This window comes from Zootoca vivipara, chromosome 12, assembly GCF_965207765.1.
Source record: "Zootoca vivipara chromosome 12, rZooViv2.hap1.1, whole genome shotgun sequence".
NCBI lineage: Eukaryota > Metazoa > Chordata > Lepidosauria > Squamata > Lacertidae > Zootoca > Zootoca vivipara.
The window spans coordinates 34,035,255-34,057,993 of NC_142595.1; the positions used below are offsets into that span (position 1 = coordinate 34,035,255).

Genomic DNA, 22,739 nt, shown 5'->3' on the forward strand with positions numbered 1-22,739 from the left:
ACACTACCATATTGTGCCACGAGGAAACTGCTAGAGTGCCACAAGAAATAAAGTGAACAATGGGAGGCCAAATTATGCATCCCACAGAGGAGACTGCTCATTCTGTCTCTGCACGAATCTCTGGCCAAATATGCCTGCAGTAAGAAGGGCCACAGAAGGGTAAGAAGAGGTGGGCCTTGAGAGCCCTGTGAAGAGAGTGCAAAGAGGAAAATGAAGGTATGTCAGAAAACCAGGGGGGTGGCTAGCCACTGGAGGGCAGTAGAGGATATTAGACACTGAAGGCATGGCCAGTCAAGGTCCACCAAAAGAAAACAAATAATTCAATACCGACTTGGATTAGACAGAGAGGGTCCCGTCCCCCCCAAACGAAAATGGTTTCAATAAAGGATCACTGCTCAGGAGGTCTTTACTGAACTCCTCTAACAAGCTTTGAATGAATATAACAGCCAATGTCTTAATATGTTTTAAATTAGCGGTTAACTTATATATTTTAGCTGTTTTATATCTGAATTATTTATTGTGCATCAGCTCATCGAGCTTAATCTTAATCTATTTATATCTGTATGCTCTCTGTTGTTGCATATGTTTGCACTCTGGTCAAGGACCGAAATAAATCAATTCTCGTTCACTGTACTCCTCCCAGTTTTACCTCTAGTAAATGGGTTTTCTATTGTTTCAAAAACCTGTAACACCTGTTTTCAGTAGATTTAACACAGATAGGCAAATATCTGTGTATTATTATTATTATTTAAATTTGTATACCACCCTTTATACGTAGATCTCAGGGCAGTTCACAGCATAAAATCACAATATAAAAAACAGAAAATACATATTATAAACAAAAACAACCCAATAATTCCCCTTGTGTAAGCCCTTGGAAAGTGAATCCTTTGCTAGTTCCGGCTCTCTTAAAAAACCATAGTCTGTCTGCAGTTAAAGTCAGGCCTAGTTCACACAAAAACCAGAGGAGATGGCAGGACATATACAACTTTTGAAGTGCTACAAACCCTTCCAAGCAACAATTTTTTTATCTACAAAGTATCTTTGGAAATGTTTGTGCAAATTCAAGAGTAAACTTCCACATTTCAAAGTCCACAGTTTACATAAACAAAATCTGATGCAGTTTGCATTTAGGTTAAGGCAATAGGGTTCATTTTTGTATGACATTTTATTTTATCCCCCCCCCCCGGGCATTTCTTAATATTGATTTCGGATTGTTCCATCCATTAACTCAGAGGGCAGCCAACACGGTGCCCTCCAGTTATTGTTGGACTACAATTCCCATCATTCCTGACCATTGGTCAAGCTGGCTGGGGCACCACCCAGGCTATCTCTGCATTAAGTAATTTAGTATTGCATACAGTTTATCATTACATATTTACCCTGCCATTCCCCCAAGAAGCACAGAGCAGCATAATTGGTTCTCCCCTGAATCATTTTACCCCCATAGCAACCCTGTGAAGATGCTTGGACAGAGAGATGTTGACCAGTGCTAGGACACCCAGGGAGCTCCACGGCTGAGTCCTTGTCTAGCACTCTAACTCAGCCTTCCTTTCGTCAAACTGGTGTCTTCTAGACATTTTGGGCTATAACTCCCATCAGTGCCAGGCATCATGGCTGGCTGGGGTTGAAAGGAGTTTGGGTTCAAGACATCTGGAAGGCACTAGGTCAGAGAAGGCTGCTCTGGCCAACCTTGACTTTTAAAGTTCTCTAGGAAACCTGTCTTTGAACAACAATGCAAGTGGCAAAAGCAAATGTGATCGATTCCAGTGAACTGGTTAGAATCAGAGCCCATTTACGGTATCCATGAAGAAGAAGAAGAAGAAGAAGAAGAAGAAGAAGAAGAAGAAGAAGAAGAAGAAGAAGAAGAGGAGGAGGAGGAGGAGGAGGAAAGAATGTGTCTACTCAAAACCAGTACGCTGAAATACATTGTTATTTGGCTGTGCTGTATTCTGATCCTGTAATCTAGATGAGCCACAATGAAGGGTTCTCCCTATGTTCATCACACCCACTGGGCATTTGCCCCTTCTCTGTGCCTCAGATTCAATCAAATCACTTGCCGCCACCACATGGACGGCTCAACAAGGCTGCGTCCCTATCCCAAACATCTCTGTCTCCCCTTCTCCCTGGCCCCCTCCAAGTTCTCCCATGACCAAGTTATTTATGAGGTAACATATAACCATATGCCATTCTAAAGTGGTTTATATGATCTTCTGTCAAGTTACCTGGCACTCGGTTATACTGCATAAGGGCTGCATACTGGTACATACTGCACATTCAAAGCACACTTAAAAGCACATCCTCCTTGCAAAGAATCTTGGGGACTATAGTTTACCCCTAGCAGAGCTACAATTTCTAGCACTCTTAACAAACTACATTTCCCAGGATTATTTTTGGAGTGGGTGGGGCGAATGCGTTTTAAATGTATGATGCATACACAGCCAAGGAGCCTAACACTGCAATCCAAACCATGTTTGCTCTGGAGAATGCCCTAGTAAAATGGGTTTATTGCAGCCTAAACAGGAGAGTATTGTAGGAAGGGGTACCCTCATAAATGCCTGGTTTGGAAAGACTTGAGGGTGGCCACTTACACACTGCCTCCCAAAAATGGGGCAAAAGAGCAAAAGAGAACACAGATTGAGATCAAATGGGCATGTGCTACTTTATATGTATAGATGCATTAATATCATTTAAATAGAAATGCATACAAAGTGGGGAAGACCGTCTCCCAATGACCAGGGTCCCTGCATGCTGAGCTTGCTTGCTGTCTAGATTGCCCAGGCCTCTCCTGTTCTGATGATTCTTTATACTGAAATCAGACTTGACAGGCTTTCAAATGGAGGACTGACCTCTGAAAAGTAAGACCCACAGCCACCCTAGGGGAATTGTTCGAGGGTGGCGATGAGGATACTGTATATTGTTGTTGTTGTTGTTTAGTCGTGTCCGACTATTCGTGACCCCATGGACCATAGCACGCCAGGCACTCCTGTCTTCCACTGCCTCCCGCAGTTTGGTCAAACTCATGGATCAATGCCCCTTCATAGATCAATGCCTTGTCGTGGCGAAGGGGCTTGAATAACTCAGAGAAGCTATGAGCTATGCCATGCAGGGCCACCCAAGATGGACAGGTCATAGTGGAGAGTTTTGACTAAACGTGATCCACCTGGAGAAGGAACTGGCAAGCCACTCCAGTATCCCTGCCAAGAAAACTCCATGGACAAAGACTGTATATTGTAGCTGCCCTCAAGACCAAGGAGTGCAGTCCGGAGCAGATGGGGGCGAGTTTTTTGCCCTAGCAATACCCCAGAGGCAGCACCTGCATCTGGCTTTACCCTCTGCCTGCCCCCGTCCTCCACCTGACAAGGCACGGTAACCCTAGATGTCCCCATGCACCCCAGCTCGCTTTTCCACAAGCGCATTAAGTGTCTCTCTCGCTGCCTCCTTGCCTGCCTCATCACATTCCCCAGGCATCACCAGCTGCCTGCCACTGTCCATACAAGGTGAAGCCGGTTGCTGGGCACCATCCACCGCCCCGTTGCCTTCTCTCCTTCAAGGAGATGGAGAGGTCATGGGTGCCCTGACAGGGAGGAGGAAGAGGACTTCAGGCCAGGCCAGGCTGGGAGAGAGAGGTAGCGGCAGGAGACCACGGATTTCTGCATCCCCAAAGGTGATGCTAAAACTGCTCAGCCAGCAGTGTTTAAAATATACATACAAATAAATCAGGCCAGCTTGCGAAAGTTGGCACAAAGCAGTGCAGATCCCTTCTCGGAATTATCTCTTCCTTAAATCCCTCTGGGATACAAGGCAGCCCCTGGCTTCTCTTTTGCAAAGTATATTATTAACTCTGTGGAATTCCTTCCCGCTGAAATATTGTGACGTGGCCAGGTGTAAAGGAAGGCAGGGCTTGAATGGGACTTTTACCAGATGGGAACGTATCGTGAAACGGATGAGAGAAGTTGCACTGGCTGGAATTCCCACTTCTATGTAACTCTTAAGAAAATGCAAGAGCCTCGCCGTCTGGCCGTGGCCCAAAGGGGGGGAGAATAAAACCGTGGAGGATAAAGTTTGTCATAGCTAAGAACAGAGCCTCCATGTTCAGAAGTAGTTTACCTCAGAAATCCTATGCTAGAGATAAACAACAGGGAAGGTGGTCGCATTAATGCTGTATTTCTCAATTCATCATTGATGATGAATTGTAAGAAGGAAAGCATTTAATAAATAAATGTAATAAAATAAGTAATAAATTGAGGACAGGAGGTGACAAATTAAGAAGTATTAGAGACAGACTTCTGTCCCTGTGTCCCAAACAGAAGGAAGCATTTGTCAGAACTTTTCAGAATTTATTTTATTTTGAATGACTTCTGGTTTCAATGGAAAATGTTTTGTTATGTGTGTGTTTATATAAATAATATTTGTTGTTTTATTTTATATCTATGTAACCCTTATAATTTTATCTGTATCTAAGAGGGGCTTTATCCTCCTATGCACTGCTTCAAAGAGGACCCAAATTTACAAAGCCATCTATTTAAAAAGAAACAAAAATGCCCAGTAAGGAAGAATGAAGCCTCAGATTTAGGGTGGCCGTTTGCATACTGCGAAAAAAGCATCACACACACACACACACACACACACACACACACACACACAAGAAAGGACAAAAGTGACCACCGCTGCACAATATTTGCATATGCTAATTTGTGTCTAGACAAAACACTTCACACTGTTATAATTTAAACAGATATACAACAAATCTTTCCATAGTAGGGGAGTCTATGACCAAATGACCTGTGTTCCGGCTCAGCCTGCTATTCAGGTGTACTAACTGTGGATGGGCAACTTCCAAGGTTCTCCAAACAGAAGACTTCTTCAAATAGAAGATCATCCTCTGTAAAGAAAGACTAATGGCTACCCTTCCCTACTGTGGGTAGAGAGAGAAAGAGGCAGCACAAACCTTGAGGGGGGGAAGAGACTTCAAGAAGCACCTCACACATACAACGCAAGGCAAGGGGGGGAATTCTGGGGGAGCCTGTCCCAACCACCCAGTGAAGGATTAAAGCAAGTGCATGTGTTTGTGTGTGGGTGCCCTTTATATTTTAGAGACAGTTGTGCAACTGGCCCTGTGTGAGTAAATGATCTTTGAATTAAATTAATGCGGACCAAAGGGAGGGGACAGCTTGGCAGCTGGCCCAGCTTTGGGGACAGCTGTTGCCCAGTAAGTGCAGCTGAAGGGGATTCCTCAGGTCTCTGTTTTCACTGCTCCACCTCCAGGCTGCACCCACCGTGGGGACTGTCTGTTCCCAAAACATCCCCTCTGCCTCCACTCCAGGGTCAAGACAGGCCAAGCCCAAGGAGTAAACAAGCTACATGGTGGAGGGGTAGGCATGATGGGGCGGGCGGCAGGTGGGGTGAGGGGTGAGGGTGAGCCACAAAGACTTTGCTGAAGCAGCATCTCCAATGCTCCCTGAGGGCTCGGGGTTGGAGGAGGGCATTATCCGACCCCACAGGGAACGGGCAACACTCCCCTTTGGATTCTGGGTAATGTCCCCTCCAAACCAGCACCACACAACTGGGGTGAGGAGACACTGGGTTGGGGATTTTCTGCCTGGCACAAGAGATCACTGAAGTGGGAGATTGACAGAAGTAGCCCCCACCCATCCAAAATATGGAGATAGGAAGGGAACAGAAGGAGAAATCAGTGCTTGCAAGTGGTCATTATGAAAGGCCGCCTGATATTTGCTGCAACAGACTATGACAGGAAGAACTCAAAATGGCACGGGAGGGCGTTATCAGAGGATTTTATAACAATAAGAATCCAAATATGGACACTGGGAAAAAAGAAACTTCACATTTTGAAACTCAGAACTTGGGTCTATTATTTGCCCTAATCCAGGCCTTGTTGACATTCACCCAATTGATTTTACAAACCCAAAACAAGGGAGAGGGTGTTTGACTCTTGATACCTTCCCCAGGCAAATGTCCAATCCTGATATCTCACTTTAATTTTCTCTTCCTGGGGCTGAAGCCTCTTCACCTCCACTTATTTCAGCCGCGGGAAGCCATTTCTTGCCATGCTACCTAAAGTGATCCTGCACCTATTATAAAAAAGTTACCCTCTGCTCAAGGCTAAACATCACCCCCCAAACGTTTAATCTAATTGTCACTCTCTAAATCCACCACTGTTCCGGCTGATACAGAGAGTCCAAACTGTACAATATGTACATACAACATTCACACCAACCATTGCTTCAGTTTAATAAACCCTTTGTTAACTTTTAAGTCTTGCAGTGGAGATGTGGGAGCACCGAGACTTCTCTTTACAAGGGATTGCCTGTCCCTAATCCTGAACTGTTAGCTCATGTAGATGTTTACAGAGAAGAGCTCATTTCATCTCCTTCCCAAGGTGCCTTGCCCACCACAGAGCTTCCACTCTAGGAAGCTAGGATGTCCCCCTCTGACTTCATTACTGTTGCTAGACTCAATAGAGGACAGGACTTCTGTGCCTTTAATTGCCCTGCTCTCTTTTGAGTCTGGAAACCTTAAAAAGAAACCAGCAGACCCTTTGTTTAATTTCCAAGCAAAGGGTCTGCTGGTTTCTCTTTAAGGCTTCCAGACTCAAAAGAGAGCAGGGCAGTTAAAGGCACAGAAGTCCTGTCCTCTATTGAGTCTGGCAACCCTAGACTTCATTACCCATGAGCCTACTTGTGGGGAAAATACTCCAGTCCATAAAGAGGGTATGAAGCATAGAGAAGCAAGGAGTGCTCTCCTAGATGTCCTTTACAGGAACAGCTAAGGCTGCTTTGACCTCTCTTTATGTGAATGTGGCCATTTTTAATCCCACCCCAATGAAGCTTGTCTTTTAAGTTGGAGAGCTTGTGCTGTATGGACCACTGTGACTGAGGGATTTAAGTGACACCTGCAGCATACATTTAAAGCATATGTCTTCCCCACAAAGAATCCTGGGAATTATAGTTTGTTAAGAGCGCTGGGGATTATAGCTCTGTGGGGGCGGCTAATTACATTTCCCAGGATTCTTTGGAAATGTGCTTCAAATATATGGTATGGGTGTGACCTTAAAGGCTGTGAAAGAGACCCATGGTGTCCCAATATTTCTTTACTCCACGTCTAGTCTGCTTCACCCTGAAGCAATCGCTTTGATTCCTTGCCTCAGTCCGGGACTTACCTGCCACCTCTGCGATGTCACCAGGAACCATCTCCCTGGCCTTTATTCTCTGCACAGACTTCCTGTCAGACCGATACACCTTGCCCATCTCAGGCTCATACTCCTTTAGAGCCTCAATGGCGTTCTCAGCATTCCTCTCCTGGAAGTAGAAGAGACCCCACAGTTAAGACCCCCTCTGGAAGCAATGCTTTGACACCCATACCCATACACCAAATGACTGGGCTACCCAAAAAAGCAATAAAAGACACAGAAACACAGCAGTCTGGGCTGCTTTGGTGGGTAATAATAATTTTTTAAAATTGTGTCGCTTTATCCTGCTTCCTAAGTCCTTGTGGGTCCTTTGCCCCACTTCCTGCTTCTAGCTTTTCCATTTTCTCCTTAGGCTTTGCAGAACAGCAGGGGAAGCTGTGGCTGTCCACAGATGCTGTTGGGTCTCCCATCAGCCCTAGTCGGCATGATGAAAGGCCAGGGAAGCTGGGAGCTGTGGCCCCAGCCCACCCTTTCAATACAGTGAAAACAATACTGACCGAGGCCATCGGTAGTTATGTGTGCAAATGCTGATTTTGCATTGTTGTTAGTTTGTTTACCTGCCATACTCCAACAATCGCGTTGGCGATCAGGATCAGCAAGATGACAAATGGTTCCACGAAAGCTGTGACGGTCTCCTCACCTTCCTCAAACCAGGCCAGCACCTGCCAAAAAAAGAGAGGCACATGGTTAGAACTGGGGGAGCGGGACCTTCAGCCTCCATCTTGCGCAGGCATAGCTCTCACTCATTTCCACGGTTAGGAATCCTGGCTCATCCTTCGCCCTCCCCTCCCTTATACTTCTGGGATCGCATTTGCCTTTTGATTCCTCTTGACATTTGGAATCTTGAGACAGCTGAACCCTGCCTGCACTTTGCATGTGTACAAGATGAAGCGTGTAAGTTGATCCCATGAAACCCGAAAACTCCGGTGCAAAGGGCTCCTGCTTGTCTGAGTGTGAGTGTGTGTGTGTGTGCACGGACGCACGCACGCACGCAAGCCTATGGATGTTGTGTAATTGTGTGGTGCAAGTGTGCAACTGTATGCACAGCTTCAAGATGTGAAGAAAACACGTTTCCCAAGTGAAATGAAATGTTCCAGTCTGACCCAGGTCTATGCTGCCCCCTGCTGGAGGGACCTGCTCTCTTTCTGTGTGTGTGTGTGTGTTTGTTACGTAAACACAACATGGGTACACTATTAGGGTTTGCACACTTGCAAGGGTAGTGTGGGATGCAACCCATCTGGTCCTCTTGTGTCCTGGATACACCTTGGAGACAACAGTTGTCAGAGGGGCGATATTCAATCAGCGTGCTATTGTAAGTTGCGTTAAAATCTCCCAGCCAGATTTGGAACCTCCATATTTAAGATCCCCAGGGCCGTCTTAAGCATATCTGGCGCTCTGGCGCTGTGGTGCGAACTATCCCTCCGCCGCCCTGCCCCCCCCCCCGTTTCCAAGCGCGGCTGTCTGGTGGGCGCAGCGCGGCGCCCCCCTGGCGGCCCAACGTCCTGGCGCATTGCGCCACCCAGCCTTGCCTTAGAGCCGGCCCTGAAGATCACCAAATAATAAATGAAATCATAGAAATGTAGTGCTGGAAGGGATCCCCAGGGTCATCTAATCCAACCCCTTGCAATGCAGAAATCACAGCTAAAGAATATGTCTAGTCAGAATCTCCTTTCTTGTCATCTAAATCCATTGGTTCAGGTCCTACCCTCTGGAGTAGCAGAAAACAAGCTTGCTCCATAAACAACAGATTGCTTTTTTGTTTGTTTCCAGTTCCAAGTATTTGCAATACAAAAGGAGCCCACCTTTTACTATGTTGATTATTGAAATAACCACAGTATTGGAAACCAAGTTGTCCGAAATGCAAATTGCCGAGAGTCCAAATGTTCCTAGGTTGGCTTGTGTGCTTAATTAAGTTTCCAGAGGGTAAAAACTTAAAGTCAAGCTGTAGAAAAGGAAATAAAGACTAGACTTGGGATCCTTCATCTGAAAGAGGTGTGAGTGTATAAGGGCTCATCCACACTTCTGCTTGTCCCGTGCCTAGGAAGCATGGGTCCAGGCAGTTTTCTGCTTGACCCATGCGGTCCAAGTGATTTTGTCCCTTGCTCCACTCCTTTCCCATGGAAAACCTGCTATTTAGTGCTAAATCAGAGAAGCAAATGTCACGTTCATTTTGCCGTTTGCTATGATTGATTGAGTGCTGAAGAGCAGTTTCCCCCCGGGGGAAACAGAGGGATGAGGAAGTGTGGATAAGCCTAAGAGAGAGGGAAATATCACAACTTGTTCTCTCTCCAGCTTGCCATGCACAAGCATTGCAAAGATTCTTTGGCCATGTTGGCTGGCCGGGTCTGATGGCAGCTGGAGTCCAGCAACACCTGGTAGGCTGTAGCTTCTGTCTATAGGTTCACCAGAGTCTATACAAGATACTGTTGTCTCACTCCAGAATCCCCATAATGCCTCACACTAATTGGTGATTTGCACGAGAGAGGGAATGAGAGAATTACTACGGTAGTTGCTGGATCACAGCAAGCCTGGTCACAAATGCCTTCTTCTCCTTGGCCAAGAAGATTCCAGGTATCCTGGGTTTTCTGAGAAGCAGTGAGGTGAAGGGGCTCAGGCTACCTGAGAACTAGGCCGTTAAGGGTGACCTTTACAGCGACCTCTTGGTGCTGAGCCAGGCCATGTGCTCTTCCAGAAATTAGTATCACGGCCCAAGGCGGCTGCATCTCAAGTGTCAAGGAACCGGGCAGCAAGGCAAGTTGTGGGGAGGCAAGATGAGGGGAGGGAAACGTCCATTTCTGTCGCTTCCATTTTGCAGTTATGGTGGGAGTGGAAGCAGGGAAGTTGGCAAAGAGGTTTTGGAGCTGGCTGGCTGGCGAGCTCCCCCATTAATGTGAGGGAACTCATTTTCTACATACAGGAGCCTAAAGGCCAAGTTATCCCCATGCCCTGTTTGCCAGGTTCAGTTTATTTACTAATTTGGGTGGATACCGAAGTATATAATTTGAGAGATACACCTGCTGTAAAAGCACAATCACATTTTTGCCTAGACAACCTTCTCTACAGTCTACTCTCTAGGGATGAGTTCAGGGAAAATTGGTTCTATGGATTCATAGCAGAAGCTAGCCATGCACAGCCCCGATTGGCTGGAAACTAGTATATCTCTAACCCCTAAGCATGAAGGGAAGACAGTCTATCGAACCAGTGCACAATGCAGCCTGTCTAAACTAAAGCATTGTGCAGTCAGAGAGTGAAGTTTGGCTTGAGCTTGGGGGGGGGGAGACCCTACAGTGCCCTGACTTGGATGTGTACATCTGGAAACACTTTACATTTAAATAGTGATGAGGAAAGATAAACTCTCCAGATGTTCAGATGTTTCTTTAACATTACTTCACGCATACCATGTGCCATACCATAGAATATGTTCCAAAACTGAGCCTTGAGTCATATTAGGTCCCAGTGAACTCTTCTAGTGATTGATGATGCAGCTTATCAATATGGTAGCTCACTGAAGAGCAAAGCTTCTCAGCACACCAACTACAGGCATTGGTACACATCAGCCATCGACTCTAAAGGAAACTGGTTCATCTCTTGCCTAGGATGTGTCTCGTTTCGACAGTTTCCCTCCATGTGCCCCCAAACTGCTCGCCTCTCCTTCCCAATGCTGGCTGTATTTCAAAGGCCCTTCTCTGAGTAACCCAAATTTCCTCACCCACAAGGCCACAGTCACTTACAAAGGAGATGCAAGCTGCGAGTAGTAGGATTCTGACAAGCAAGTCTTCAAATTGTTCCACCACCAGCTCCCAAATGGTTTTGCCTGACAAGCAAGAAAGGGAGGTGTTAAAGGATCAGAGGGCACAAGAATTCCAGTTTCTGAGGGCAGTTAGCTAGAAAGGGATTGGGGAGGGCACCCGAAATAACATACATTTGCCATGAAAGATGAATTCTCTGACAGGTTTCGAGCAAAGCCTAGTCGGGGAGGTGAGCTATAAGGCCCCCCAGGTGCTCTCTTCCTGAGGGTTCATCCACATTTCCACTTGCGCCATGCCTAGAAAGCACAGGTCCAATCAGTTTTCCCCTTGCCCCACTCCGTTCCAAGGGAAAAGCCACTCTTTAGTGCTAAATCGGAGCAAATGTCAATCCAGAAAATACTGGATTGCTATTTGTTCCAATTGAGCAGATAAGAGGAAGTGTGAATACCCCCTGAGGGTCTGACTGTGCATTAACAAAAGTCTGACAGAGAACAAGCCACTTCCGGAAGGGAACCTGGGGCTAAGAAGTGGTGGTGGGTGCTTAACATCTCTGCTGTTTCTCTCCAGATTGCCTCCTCCAAGTTGATTTTTCTCCCTCCAGAGCAATGTTCACCCCCCCCTTTCCCATAAGTGAAAGGAATAAATCACCTCTTTTTCTTGTAAGTGGCCCCACAACCCCCATTGCTGGCTCAGCAACATCTCAAAGGCTGGTGTATACCCAACTCTCTTTTCTTAAGGCAAGTGTATGGTCTGTCTGGTAGGATAGCCAGGTGCCATGAGGCTCGGGCAAGAAGAAGCCTGTGAATGGAGCCTGGGAGCTAAGTGGGTGTCTGGCAGATTGTCAATGGAGCCTGGTGGGATAAGGGTGAGGCCTAGTAGCTGTCTAGGGGATGAACTTGTTTGTGCTTGGTGCCTCAGGCTGAAATTTGATGGGAAGAGTAAGCTGAAGAGAATGGGGAAACCTTTCAGGGCAAGCAAAAAAAATAATGCCCCATTGATTATAGTCTCCCATCTTGAGATTTTAGTCCTTGCTTTGGAAAACCTGAAAGATGGCTAAAGGTTTAAAACTTAAAGCCAAAAATAGACACCTGGCAGCTGTAATTGCTGCTTTACAAAGTCAGCAGAGAGAATTTGAGCCAGGTAAGATGAGGGTACAGTGGGGCTTCCTATGTCCTAACACTTCCCAACACCTTTCCACACCAGTTTTAGGGACTCACCTTCTTCAGCTGGGAGTTCTGTGGGGTTGAGAGAGAGAGAGAGAGAGAGAGAGAGAGAGAGAGAGAGAGAGAAGTGGGTTAGGGTTGTGTTTTATTATGACTTTGTGGACTGGATTGTCAGGCAAAGGTGGAGACAGAGAAGAAAGGCTCTGTGGTTAAGTTAATGAGGCTGGCTTCTCACATGGAGTTGAAGGTTAATATTGCAGATCAGAAGAACTGAACAGTTAGAAACAAGCCATGGGGTCATGCTTAGGATTATAGAACTGATTGTGAGGCAGACACAGGTTAATTGTGAGGCGGACATGGGTCTCAGCTACAGACAGCAAAGGGGCCTTCTACCAAAATTAAGGTTATGGGCTATAGTTTTGAAAGAAGCCATTGGGCCAGAGCTGCTGCCGCAGAATTAAGTTGGGTGTGAGGTGCCTCTTGTTAGCAGGACTCCACAAGGAGTTGCAGCCAGTTGCATACTCATGTGCATAACACAACATGGCACAGGTACACACTCACAGCAACCCCACCTTATCATATCTGTGCCATGTACTTGTGTCCTGTTAAACCCCCCCCCCCAATGCCCTTCTCTAAAAGTTAAGACTTGGATCCTAGAGGATATCATGCATGGGGAAACAGGGAGGAATACATTGTCCTTGTTGCTTAACTGTCTGCATCTTCAGCAGGATACTACTACCCCCTGCAAAAACAAACAAACAAAAAAGCCCCCCCCTCTTCATATTGACACCCTTCCCAATAAACCACTACCATGCAATTTCACTTAACTGCTAAGCTCATGTTCCCCAAGGACTCCCCCCCCCTCCCCAGTTACCCTGCATACAGCCAGCCTGTCCCTTAGCGGCTGTGGAATATCAACCCCCCCACCCCCCCAAGGCAACCTCCCGGCTGCTCCTACAAGTTGCCCATCAGCAATTTTAATATCTGTTTCATACCAAAGGGAATTACTGGGTTATTCTTAGCAAAGCAGCAGCTGCCCTGTCCCCAGCCTGGCTACCTCCCCCCATCCTAATAATCTTCAGTGCTCTTCTCCTTTGCTTTTGCCTCCATCCCTGTTCACCTTCCATTGCCTACTTCGAGTTCCCATCAGGCTCTTCCTTCCCTTCCTGTGCCTATGTAACAATTCTTCTTTGGCATGTTCTGAAACCCCACCCTTCCACCTCCTCTCTGTGTGTGCATCCGCTCTTTTTGTCTAGAAGCCATGGCTCTGCATCCATCCACCTGTCCATCTCTCGCCTGATCATCCTTGGCTTTCCTTTGGTTCTCATATCCATATTTAGGTGGCAATCCTTTCAGCTGCATCCTTCCTTCCTTCCTTCCTTCCTTCCTTCCTTCCTTCCTTCCTTCCTTCCTTCCTTCCTTCCTTCCTTCTCCTTCCTTGTATCTCCCTCCCTCCCTCTGCCCTTCTCTGCATCCTGGCACCTCGATGTGTGGGTACCAACATGGTCCTATAACTCAAGCAGCCACTCACCATTGTATCCGTATTTCTCCAGGTGCTTCTTCACCTGGTCTGGAGAGAGGCCTGAATGCTCATTCACTCCAAAGTAAGCCAAGCACTCCTCCCCTGTTTTGGCGTGGGCGTTTTCCATCGTTGCCCAACCACAGCTGCCCCGTTGCTGTGTGAAAAGGTGCTCCTCTCTTCCTGTCGGCTTGGCTTGCTTCTTCGACCCCCTTGACTTGTGCGGTCACTCGTGCCCCCTTTTGAGTTCCTTCTCCTTCTCAACAGACCATGGTCCTTGGCACACGGTATCCAACGATGGAGGGAAAGCCCACACGACCCGTCCTCGTACAGAAGCCTTCACCGAGCTCGGAGGCTGGCACACGTCCTTATGAGGCAGACCGGGGCCCAGATCCCCGGACATTGTCGGTGGGCCCCCATTGGGTGATTGGTGCTGACATCACCTCAGCCACCAACTCACATATGGCCTTCTGCGGAGAGAAGGTATTTTTTGCTGACTTGAGAGGGAGAAGCCAGGAGGGTGGTTGGCTTGGCTTGGCGGGGGTGGGGGAGAGTAGGGGAGAGGAGGCCGGGTGTCCACAGACCCATGTGTCACTCAAATGTTCGCCTGTTCCTTGCAAGAGATCTCACCCTAGCCTCCCCCTCCTGCCTCTAGCAGATTTAGGGTTTATTTCTGTCACTTGTCGTCTATAATGAAGACACACAGAGGACTGGGTTGCCCTCGCTCCCATATATGCTATCAGATCAATCTGCTTGCCGCGTCTTCTTCATTTGCGCAGAATTAAATATTATATAATTACTCAAACATGTTTATGCCTGCACATGTATAAAAACGTGTATACGTGTTTTAAAACGTTCTTTTTATTTCCTGTATCAGAGCAATAGCCCGTCTACCTCAGGATGCAGTTTCTAACCATGACCAATCAGATATTCTGCATCCTGCCATTTGTCTTCAGTATCTGTTACTTGAGGTGTGTGGCCTCTAAGCATGGTTGCTGTGTCTCTGGCCATTGTGGCTAGTAACCACAGGTCTTCCACCAATATATAATATTGTTTAAAACAACACAAACATCCCTTTATTGTGGAAGTTGTTGTAATCCCTGTGGCAAGTGACTTCTTATGTTTTTAATGTCAATTATGAATGGAGAGAGACTATGGCCTCATCTGCACAAAATATTTAAATATTTCTACTATTTTAAACAGTCATGGCTTTCCCCAAAGAATCATGGGAGCTGTAGTTTGTTATAAGTGCTGACTGCTGACAGGTGTGAGGAGACCCCTATTCCCCTCACAGTGGTCACTCCAGCATTCTTAAATTGTCAATCCCTCTTCCCAGGGAACTCTGGGAATTGTAGCTCTGTGAGGGCAATGGGGGGGGGTCTCCTTGCCACAGCCATTTAAAACAATATGATACTGCTTTGAATTCGCAGTGCCTGTGAGGCCTATAGCTGTATTAAACCTGTTCCCAGCTGTTCTAGGTGACCTTGGCATTTTTCTTCAACGTAATAAGAAATGAAATAATACTAGATTCTTGCATTTCTTTCTTTTGTTCTCAAAAGGTTTTTATGGGGAAAGTGCTGGGGCAAAAAAAGAAAAGAAAGAAGCACTCTGACGCAGTGTGGACCTGTGTCTAGAAACACAGACCTTCCAAGTGTCCTGATTTTCCAGGGACGGTCCTAGATTTAGAGAAGCTGTCCTGGTTTCTGATTTGATCCTGGAATGTCCTGCTTTTCTTTAGGACAGGGGTAGGCAACCTAAGGCCTGTGGGCCAGATGCGGCCCAATCACCTTCTCAATCCGGCCCGTGAATTGCCTGGGAATCAGTGTGTTTTTACATAAGTAGAATGTGTCCTTTTATTTAAAATGCATCTCTGAGTTATTTGTGGGGCCTGCATGGTGTTTTTACATGAGTAGAACTTGTGCTTTTATTTAAAATGCATCTCTGGGTTATTTGTGGGGCATAGGAATTCGTTCATCCCCCCCCCCAAAAAAAATAGTCCGGCCCACCACATGGTTGGAGGGATGGTGGACCAGCCCACGGCTGAAAAAGGTTGCTGACCCCTGCTTTAGGACATCCCTATTTTCATCAGAGAAATGTTGGAGGGTATGGAGTTATCCAACCCCCAAGCCATCTGAAGGCAGTTCAGTGTTTAATGTTTTATTATGTTTTTATATATGTTGGAAGCCGCCCAGAGTGGCTGGGGTAACTCAGTCAGATGGGTGAGGTGGTATTATTATTATTATTATTATTATTATTATTATTATTATTATTATATAGGATGTCCCTATTTTCATCGGAGAAATGTTGAAGGGTATGGAAACACAGCACAAAAGGAAGTCTGGATGAAGCCTCAGCATTGTCTACAGTGACTGGCAACAGCTGTCCAGATTTCAAGTTGAGGTTATTTTATTCTGGAACTTTCTCCACTGTCTCCTTCCTTGTGAGGCTATATTGACCTATCTGCCTCCCTGCGCAGTCAGCGCATCCATTCGAACAACCATATTAATCAGTGATCATGGGTTGCCTGAAGCTTTCATCCTGTGGTGTTTCAACAGACGTTATGTACAAATTGTTTTTATTGGTTCATGTCCTAAGGGCATAAGCCTCCAACCCAAGAAAGCTGGCTCCATGCGGTAAGATTATCACCTCTTGTTGGATTGATAGCAAGCTGTCTGAAGCTGGATAAAAATAGCAGCTAAGGTGTTGGTGGTTACTAAAAACTCAAATGAGATGTTAAAAGCTGGAAACAAACAGAAAACTAAAAATAAATGATTAACATTTGAATAATAATTTTGAGGCCCCTCCCTGGCCCAAGGATCTTTGTATATGTGTGCATCCATCACATTCCATTTTGCCTAATCAAGATGCCGGTCCTCAAGAAAAAGTGGTGATGTGGGTTATACCACAGAGCCTAGGGCTTGCTGATCAGTAGGTCAGCGGTTCGAATCTCCGCAATGGGGTGAGCTCCCATTGCTCAGTCCCAGCTCCTGCCAACCTAGCAGTTCGAAAGCACATCAAAGTGCAAGTAGATAAATAGGTACCGCTACAGCGGGAAAGTAAATGGTGTTTCCATGTGCTGCTCTGGTTTGCCAGGAGCTGCTTTGTCATGCTGGCCACATGACCTGGAAGCTGTACGCCGGCTCCCTCGGCCAATAATGCGAGATGAGCGCCGCAACCCCAGAGTCGGTCACGACTGGACCTAATGGTCAGGGGTCCCTTTACCTTTTACCATGAGCACCCAGCTTCTTAGGATCACACAGTGTGTTGTGAGGTGAGATGTAATGCCAAGGCTTTGTGATATGGATGGAATAATAATAATAATAATAATAATAATAATAATAATAATAATGGGTTTTTTAGGGCCAGGGGGTTGCAGGGAGGGCAGGTGCTTGAGCAATCTGAGTAAGAGGTTGGGAGTCAGTTGCTCTGCTATAGCCTAATAATCTCTGGGAGGGCAACGGGGGAAGGGGTGGGGGGTCAGGGACATGAACCAGATTCCTTGAGCATTGCAAACATTTCCTCCCCCCATCCCTGGTATTTGACATTTGTGTGGAAGTGACAGCTTCTTTCCAAGAAGTACCTGAACACAAGAAGAGTGCTAGATAGAAGGAGCTCCATCAACTCATCAAGTAAAGAGGTGATGAATATGTCTGGATTTCTAAGGACTTGGTGGAGAGCGGGCAGCAGGAGGAGGAAGAGAGGGGCGTTTGCTCCCTAAAACTTTTTAATCCAGGAAGGAGGAAGCAGGAGAAGAAGGGAGGTGAAACCTCATATCACAGACAGGGCCATGGTGGGGGTTTAACCTGTGTTGTTTTGGGAAAGGATTCCCCACCGAAACTGACGACGTATTTTTTCAAGGCAGCTGTTCATGTTCTGGGTGAACGCTGAAGCACGGAGCTTTTCCTCAGGGACACCCCTGGAGCCAAGAGAGGGAAGCTGAGTATGCTGACCGAACAGCACCATCTGATCTCACACTCAGCCAAAGACAAGAACTGCACCATGCCAGTGCCAAAAGCGAGAGGAAGTATACCCAAAGGGGCCTCTAAAATTAATCTGTTGTTTCCCCCCTCCTCTTTTCTCACCCCATCTTCCTTTTGTGTCATGTCTTTTTTAGTGCAAGCCTGAGGGTAGGGACTGTATGAGGTTTTCACGCATCCATAAACCCCCTTCTGGGAATCAACACTTTGACAAACCGAACAAATGATACTTTGCATTTAGGGTGTGTTCACAGGACCAGATAAAGTTGTCCTCCCCCCACCCTCATCCCAACCCCGCTGCATTTCACAGCTCTTTCCCCATTTAACTGTTCACATTGGCTTCAAATTAGGAATGACTTTCCTCGAAAGATTCCATTAATGGTGTCTCCGAAAATTTTTGCACATCACTTGGGAAGACAGGCGAACTAATATCAGTGTACTGGAAGAAGCAAAGATCATCAGTGTTGAAGCAATGATTCTTCAACATCAACTTTGTTGGACTGGTCATGTTGTGCAGATGCCTGATGATCATCTTCCAAAGCAACTACTCTCTTCCGAACTTTAAAATGGAAAGCGTAATGCTGGTGGTCAACAAAAGAGGTTTAAAGACTGTCTCAAGGCAAATCTTTTAAAAAATGTAGTATAAACACTGACAACTGGGAAACACTGGCCTGCGAGTGCTCCAGTTGTAGAACAGCCTTTACCAAAGGTGTCATGGGCTTTGAAGAAACTCGATCTCAGGACACAAGGGGGAAAGAGGAAGAGCAAGGCACGGTTGGCAAATCCACGCCATGATTGACTTCCATCCGGAAACCAATGTCTCCACCGTGGAAGGACATGTGGATCCAGAATTGGCCTCCACAGTCATTTACGGACTCATTGTTAAAACCGTGTTTATGGAAGACAATCTTACTCGGCTACGAGTGATTGCCAAAGAAGAAGATTAGTATCAGATTAGTGTCTGTTTCTGTACACACCAGGAGACGATGGGACACTCTTTTACATTAGGCAAAGAAGCTCTTGGTTAGAGACAAATTAGGAATGACTTGAGGACATCAAAAAAATTCTTTTAGACCAATCTACAGGATACATACGTGTTTTGGATTACTTTGTGTGAACGTGGATTAACAACCCAGCACTGGAAACCACAGTAAATGGGAGTGTGAACACAGCTGTAGAGTCTTCAACCACAATGCCTTGTACTTATTGTTTGCTTTCTTTTAAAAATAATGTTCATTTTTTTCATTAAACATTACAATCAGCAAATATGGTGGGGTTAGGCGGTGGTAGTTAGGTGACAAAGTCTGTTGAGGTGGTAGAAGGGACTATATTTTCAGACACTAGGTAGAGGGGAAATCATATGGTTAAATGCTCCCTTGTTCAAAAGCTTCCTGTGCTCAGAAAGTGGACTGGAGCAGAACCTCTCTCCCTGACACAACACATTTTTTATTTACAGGGAATATTTGCACAGGAAAGCATTCAAATCCACCACCAGGTCCTGCATCAGAATGCAGTGCTTTGGGGCACCACCTGGGGCCCCAGCATCCCAGCAGGGCTCACTATTACAGTCTGCCATGGAGCCCCATTTCTGTGAACTGCCCTGAGATCTCCGGGTATAGGACGGTATATAAACTTTCTTGGGCTCCTTGAACACTGCAGATGGTGACAGCAGTCATGAAATTAAAAGACGCCTGCTTCTTGGGAGAAAAGCAATGACAAACCTAGACAGCATCTTAAAAAGCAGAGACGTTACCATGCCGACAAATGTCCGTACTGTATAGTTAAAGCTATGGTTTTCCCAGTAGTGATGTATGGAAGTGAGAGCTGGACCATAAAGAAGGCTGATCGCCGAAGAATTGATGCTTTTGAATTATGGTGCTGGAGGAGACTCTTGAGAGTGCCATGGACTGCAAGAAGATCAAACCTATCCATTCTTAAGGAAATCAGCCCTGAGTGCTCACTGGAAGGACAGATCATGAAGCTGAGGCTCCAATACTTTGGCCACCTCATGAGAAGAGAAGACTCCCTGGAAAAGACCCTGATGCTGGGAAAGATGGAGGGCACAAGGAGAAGGGGACGACAGAGGATGAGATGGTTGGACAGTGTTCTCAAAGCTACGAACATGAGTTTGACCAAACTGCGGGAGGCAGTGGAAGACAGGAGTGCCTGGCGTGCTCTGGTCCATGTGGTCACAAAGAGTTGGGTACGACTAAATGACTAAACAACAACAACAACAATAAACTCAATAAATAATAAATAACTACTGTTCCCATCAATGCTGGGCAGCTGCCATTTTAATACCCTACAGTGCTTCTGACATAATGTCACTCTGTGGCATTGTGTAGCATTGAAGCTGCATCTGCCTGGTGCTGATCAGAGCGCTGCCACCACCAATGCCCACCAGGCATCCACCAACAGAGGAGGGTGCCCCGTTAGAGAGCATTTGCCCCCTCTAGCCTAAAAACTGCCCTGCCCTAAGGCAGAGTCTGAAGCAGTAATATCCATGGGAGAAACTAGTGTGAACAAGCTACTTTTGGCTGTCCTTGCTGCATCCTTTTGTTGGGAATATATTCATAACTCGGCTGTTTTGAAGGTGGTTTAGCCCAGCCTCCACTCTCTGACCATCTCACTGCTGCTGCCTCTGCACCCAAAAGACATGTGATTCCGCAGGTCTCTCCCCGATGGGAACATTAAATCCTCTGGCCCACGGACACCAAATCCTTGCGTGTGCAATGGTTTGCGGGCAGTAAAGAGGAAGATAGGGTTACGTGACGGCTGCTGCAGTGACATTCTTTGCTTTAACCTGATGCTGACCCCCTCGCCACATCCTTGCCCTGCCTGCAGAGACTCAGCTCCCAGGTCCCCTGTGCCCCTGAGCACCCCAGATACACAGCACACATTTAAAGCACATGGCTTCCCCCAGAGAATGCTGGGAACAGTTGTCTGTTCAGGGTGCTGAGACTTGCAGCTCTGTGATGGGTAAACTACAGCTCCCATGATTCTTTGGAGTAAGTCATGTGCTTTGCATATGCTTTAAATGTATGGTGTGTGCAGAGCAAGGCAAACTTCGCTAGAGACTAAGTACCACAGCTTCCGTGCTGTGGTTCTGCCCTCCATTGCTATCCATTGTCCTTCCAGCGATGGAAGCACGTGGAGCAGAGCCTCTCTACATGCCTCAGTATTCCAGGTGTTGCAGAATGACAGTGGGAGAGGTCTCTTGTGCTCCCCTAACCCTAAAAGTGTCACAGTCCAAATCCCAGGTTTCAGCCCGTTCCATCCTGCCAGCTCTAAAAATCATCTGCAATGCATAACAACAAGAAGCAGGAGACTGGGACATTCAAGCCCCTGACAGCTGATACAGCCATTTCATCAGGCTACAGGAGACGGGACCACAGGACCTCTGCAATGGCTTTGCTGAAAGACCAGCTTCAACAGGCCCCTGCCTCAACTGTCTTCTGTCTTCAGCCAAAGGCTATAGAGGGAGAGCTGGACTGGGACTGCAAAGCCTCTCCATCTGTTCTGCTGAAAGACCAGAAACATTTGGCTCCTCCTCTCCAAATCTGCCCATTCCAGCTGGTGGTTACAAGAACTCTGTAACAAAGGACTACTGCCTGAGCTTGCTTTTTCCCCTCCTCCCTCCCTGCCTCTTTTCCTTGTGTGTTGTGCATGTCAGGTTGTATGTAAGCTGTCTGCAGGGACTGTTTTACATAGATTTTTGTTAGCCTTTCCTGGAGGCTTTGTTGATGGTACAGACATAAACATTTCAATAAATAAATAAAGTCTGAGGATTCAGCAAGCTCTTAGTGCTTTTCAGGGGAATAATATTGTTATGCCCTCTCTAATCCTCCAAGCAGTGACAATTCCAGGGGTGCATGATGTACATACCCTGTTTCTCCGAAAATAAGACGTAGCCATAAAATAAGCCGTAGCAGGATTTTTAAGCATTCACGGAATATAAGCCATACCCCAAAAATAAGCCATAGTACTAGGCGCAGCAGCAGCAATGCTGGCCGCGGCAGAAGGAGGAAAAGCATAAGACACCCCCTGAAAATAAGCCATAGTGGGGGTTTTTTTGAGGAAAAATAAATATAAGATGGTGTCTTATTTTTGGAGAAACACAGTAGGCCCTGTTCCCTTTGGATGACGTAATACAGAGACTGACTCTTTTTTATGATAGATGATTTTATTTACACATTTATAGGGGATTTCTAGGGGAACTATCTGCACCATAGGATTCTTGCAGAGAGCAATACAGTGGTACCTCCAGTTATGGACAGGATCCATTCCGGAGGTCCGGTTGGATCCTGAGGTTTCCGCAACCTGAGGACCGCTTCTGTGCATGTGCGCGCGGCAAAACCCAGTAAAATACTTCCGGGTTTGCTGCTTTCACATCCCGAAGTTTAAATAACCAGAGGGTTACGTAACCGGAGGTACTACTGTACAGTCCTCTTTGCGTGTCATTTTCAGCCACTCTGAAGTAAAACTGCATCGTCTTCGTAGACTGCCTGGTGTCATCATCCACCACAAATTGGGGGAAACTGTGGAAAGACAGACATGCTCACTACCAGTCCAGAAGGAACCAGTGGCCATTTCTTTAGTTATGCAAAGGCACATTAGTGCCAATATGCTCAATGAAAGGGAAGCTGCTGGGCTAAACTTGTCCAAGTTTCACCCAGGCATTTCCAGACTGGTAGAGTATGAGACTCTTAATCTCAGGGTTATGGATTCAAGCCCCAAATTAGATGAAAAATTTCTGCATTGCAGGGGGTTGGACTAGATGACCCTTGCAGCCCTTCCAGCTCTACAATTCTAAGATTCTGTTACCATTCAGAGGTATGATTCAGTCACATACTGGCAAATTCAGGTTGTTGTTGATTTGAAGCTCTTGTGACACAAATCTTCTCTTCAACCCCCCCCCCCAAAAAAAAACACCCCACAGACTTTTTCGGATAGGAAAAGGCACTGGAAAGCAATTGCTTGAAGCACTGTTGTATAACATCCTTGCAAACAAATCAGCATAAATGCTTGCTCCACAGCTAGTGTTGCCTAACTCCCCACAAACTTTCTGCAAACAAATAAGGTTGAATAGTCAATAAGCAGGTGGTCTGGAAGCAAGGAGAT

The 22,739-nt window shown here is 46.4% G+C and overlaps 1 protein-coding gene across 2 annotated transcripts in view; it reads right to left on the reverse strand.

Annotated features, from left to right (window-relative positions):
- Positions 1-13,982, reverse strand: part of ATP2A1 (ATPase sarcoplasmic/endoplasmic reticulum Ca2+ transporting 1) — a 36,740-nt gene extending 22,758 nt beyond the window's left edge. For both annotated transcript variants that reach the window (XM_088656065.1, XM_088656066.1), the window contains exons 1-5: positions 13,654-13,982; positions 12,177-12,194; positions 10,942-11,024; positions 7,768-7,872; positions 7,181-7,319 (exon numbers count right to left, since the gene is read on the reverse strand). In XM_088656065.1, coding sequence (XP_088512191.1) covers positions 7,181-7,319; positions 7,768-7,872; positions 10,942-11,024; positions 12,177-12,194; positions 13,654-13,771 — 463 coding nt within the window. In that variant the 5' untranslated portion in view covers positions 13,772-13,982. The remainder of the gene's footprint in view (positions 1-7,180; positions 7,320-7,767; positions 7,873-10,941; positions 11,025-12,176; positions 12,195-13,653) is intronic.
- Between the last annotated feature and the right edge of the window lie 8,757 nt (positions 13,983-22,739).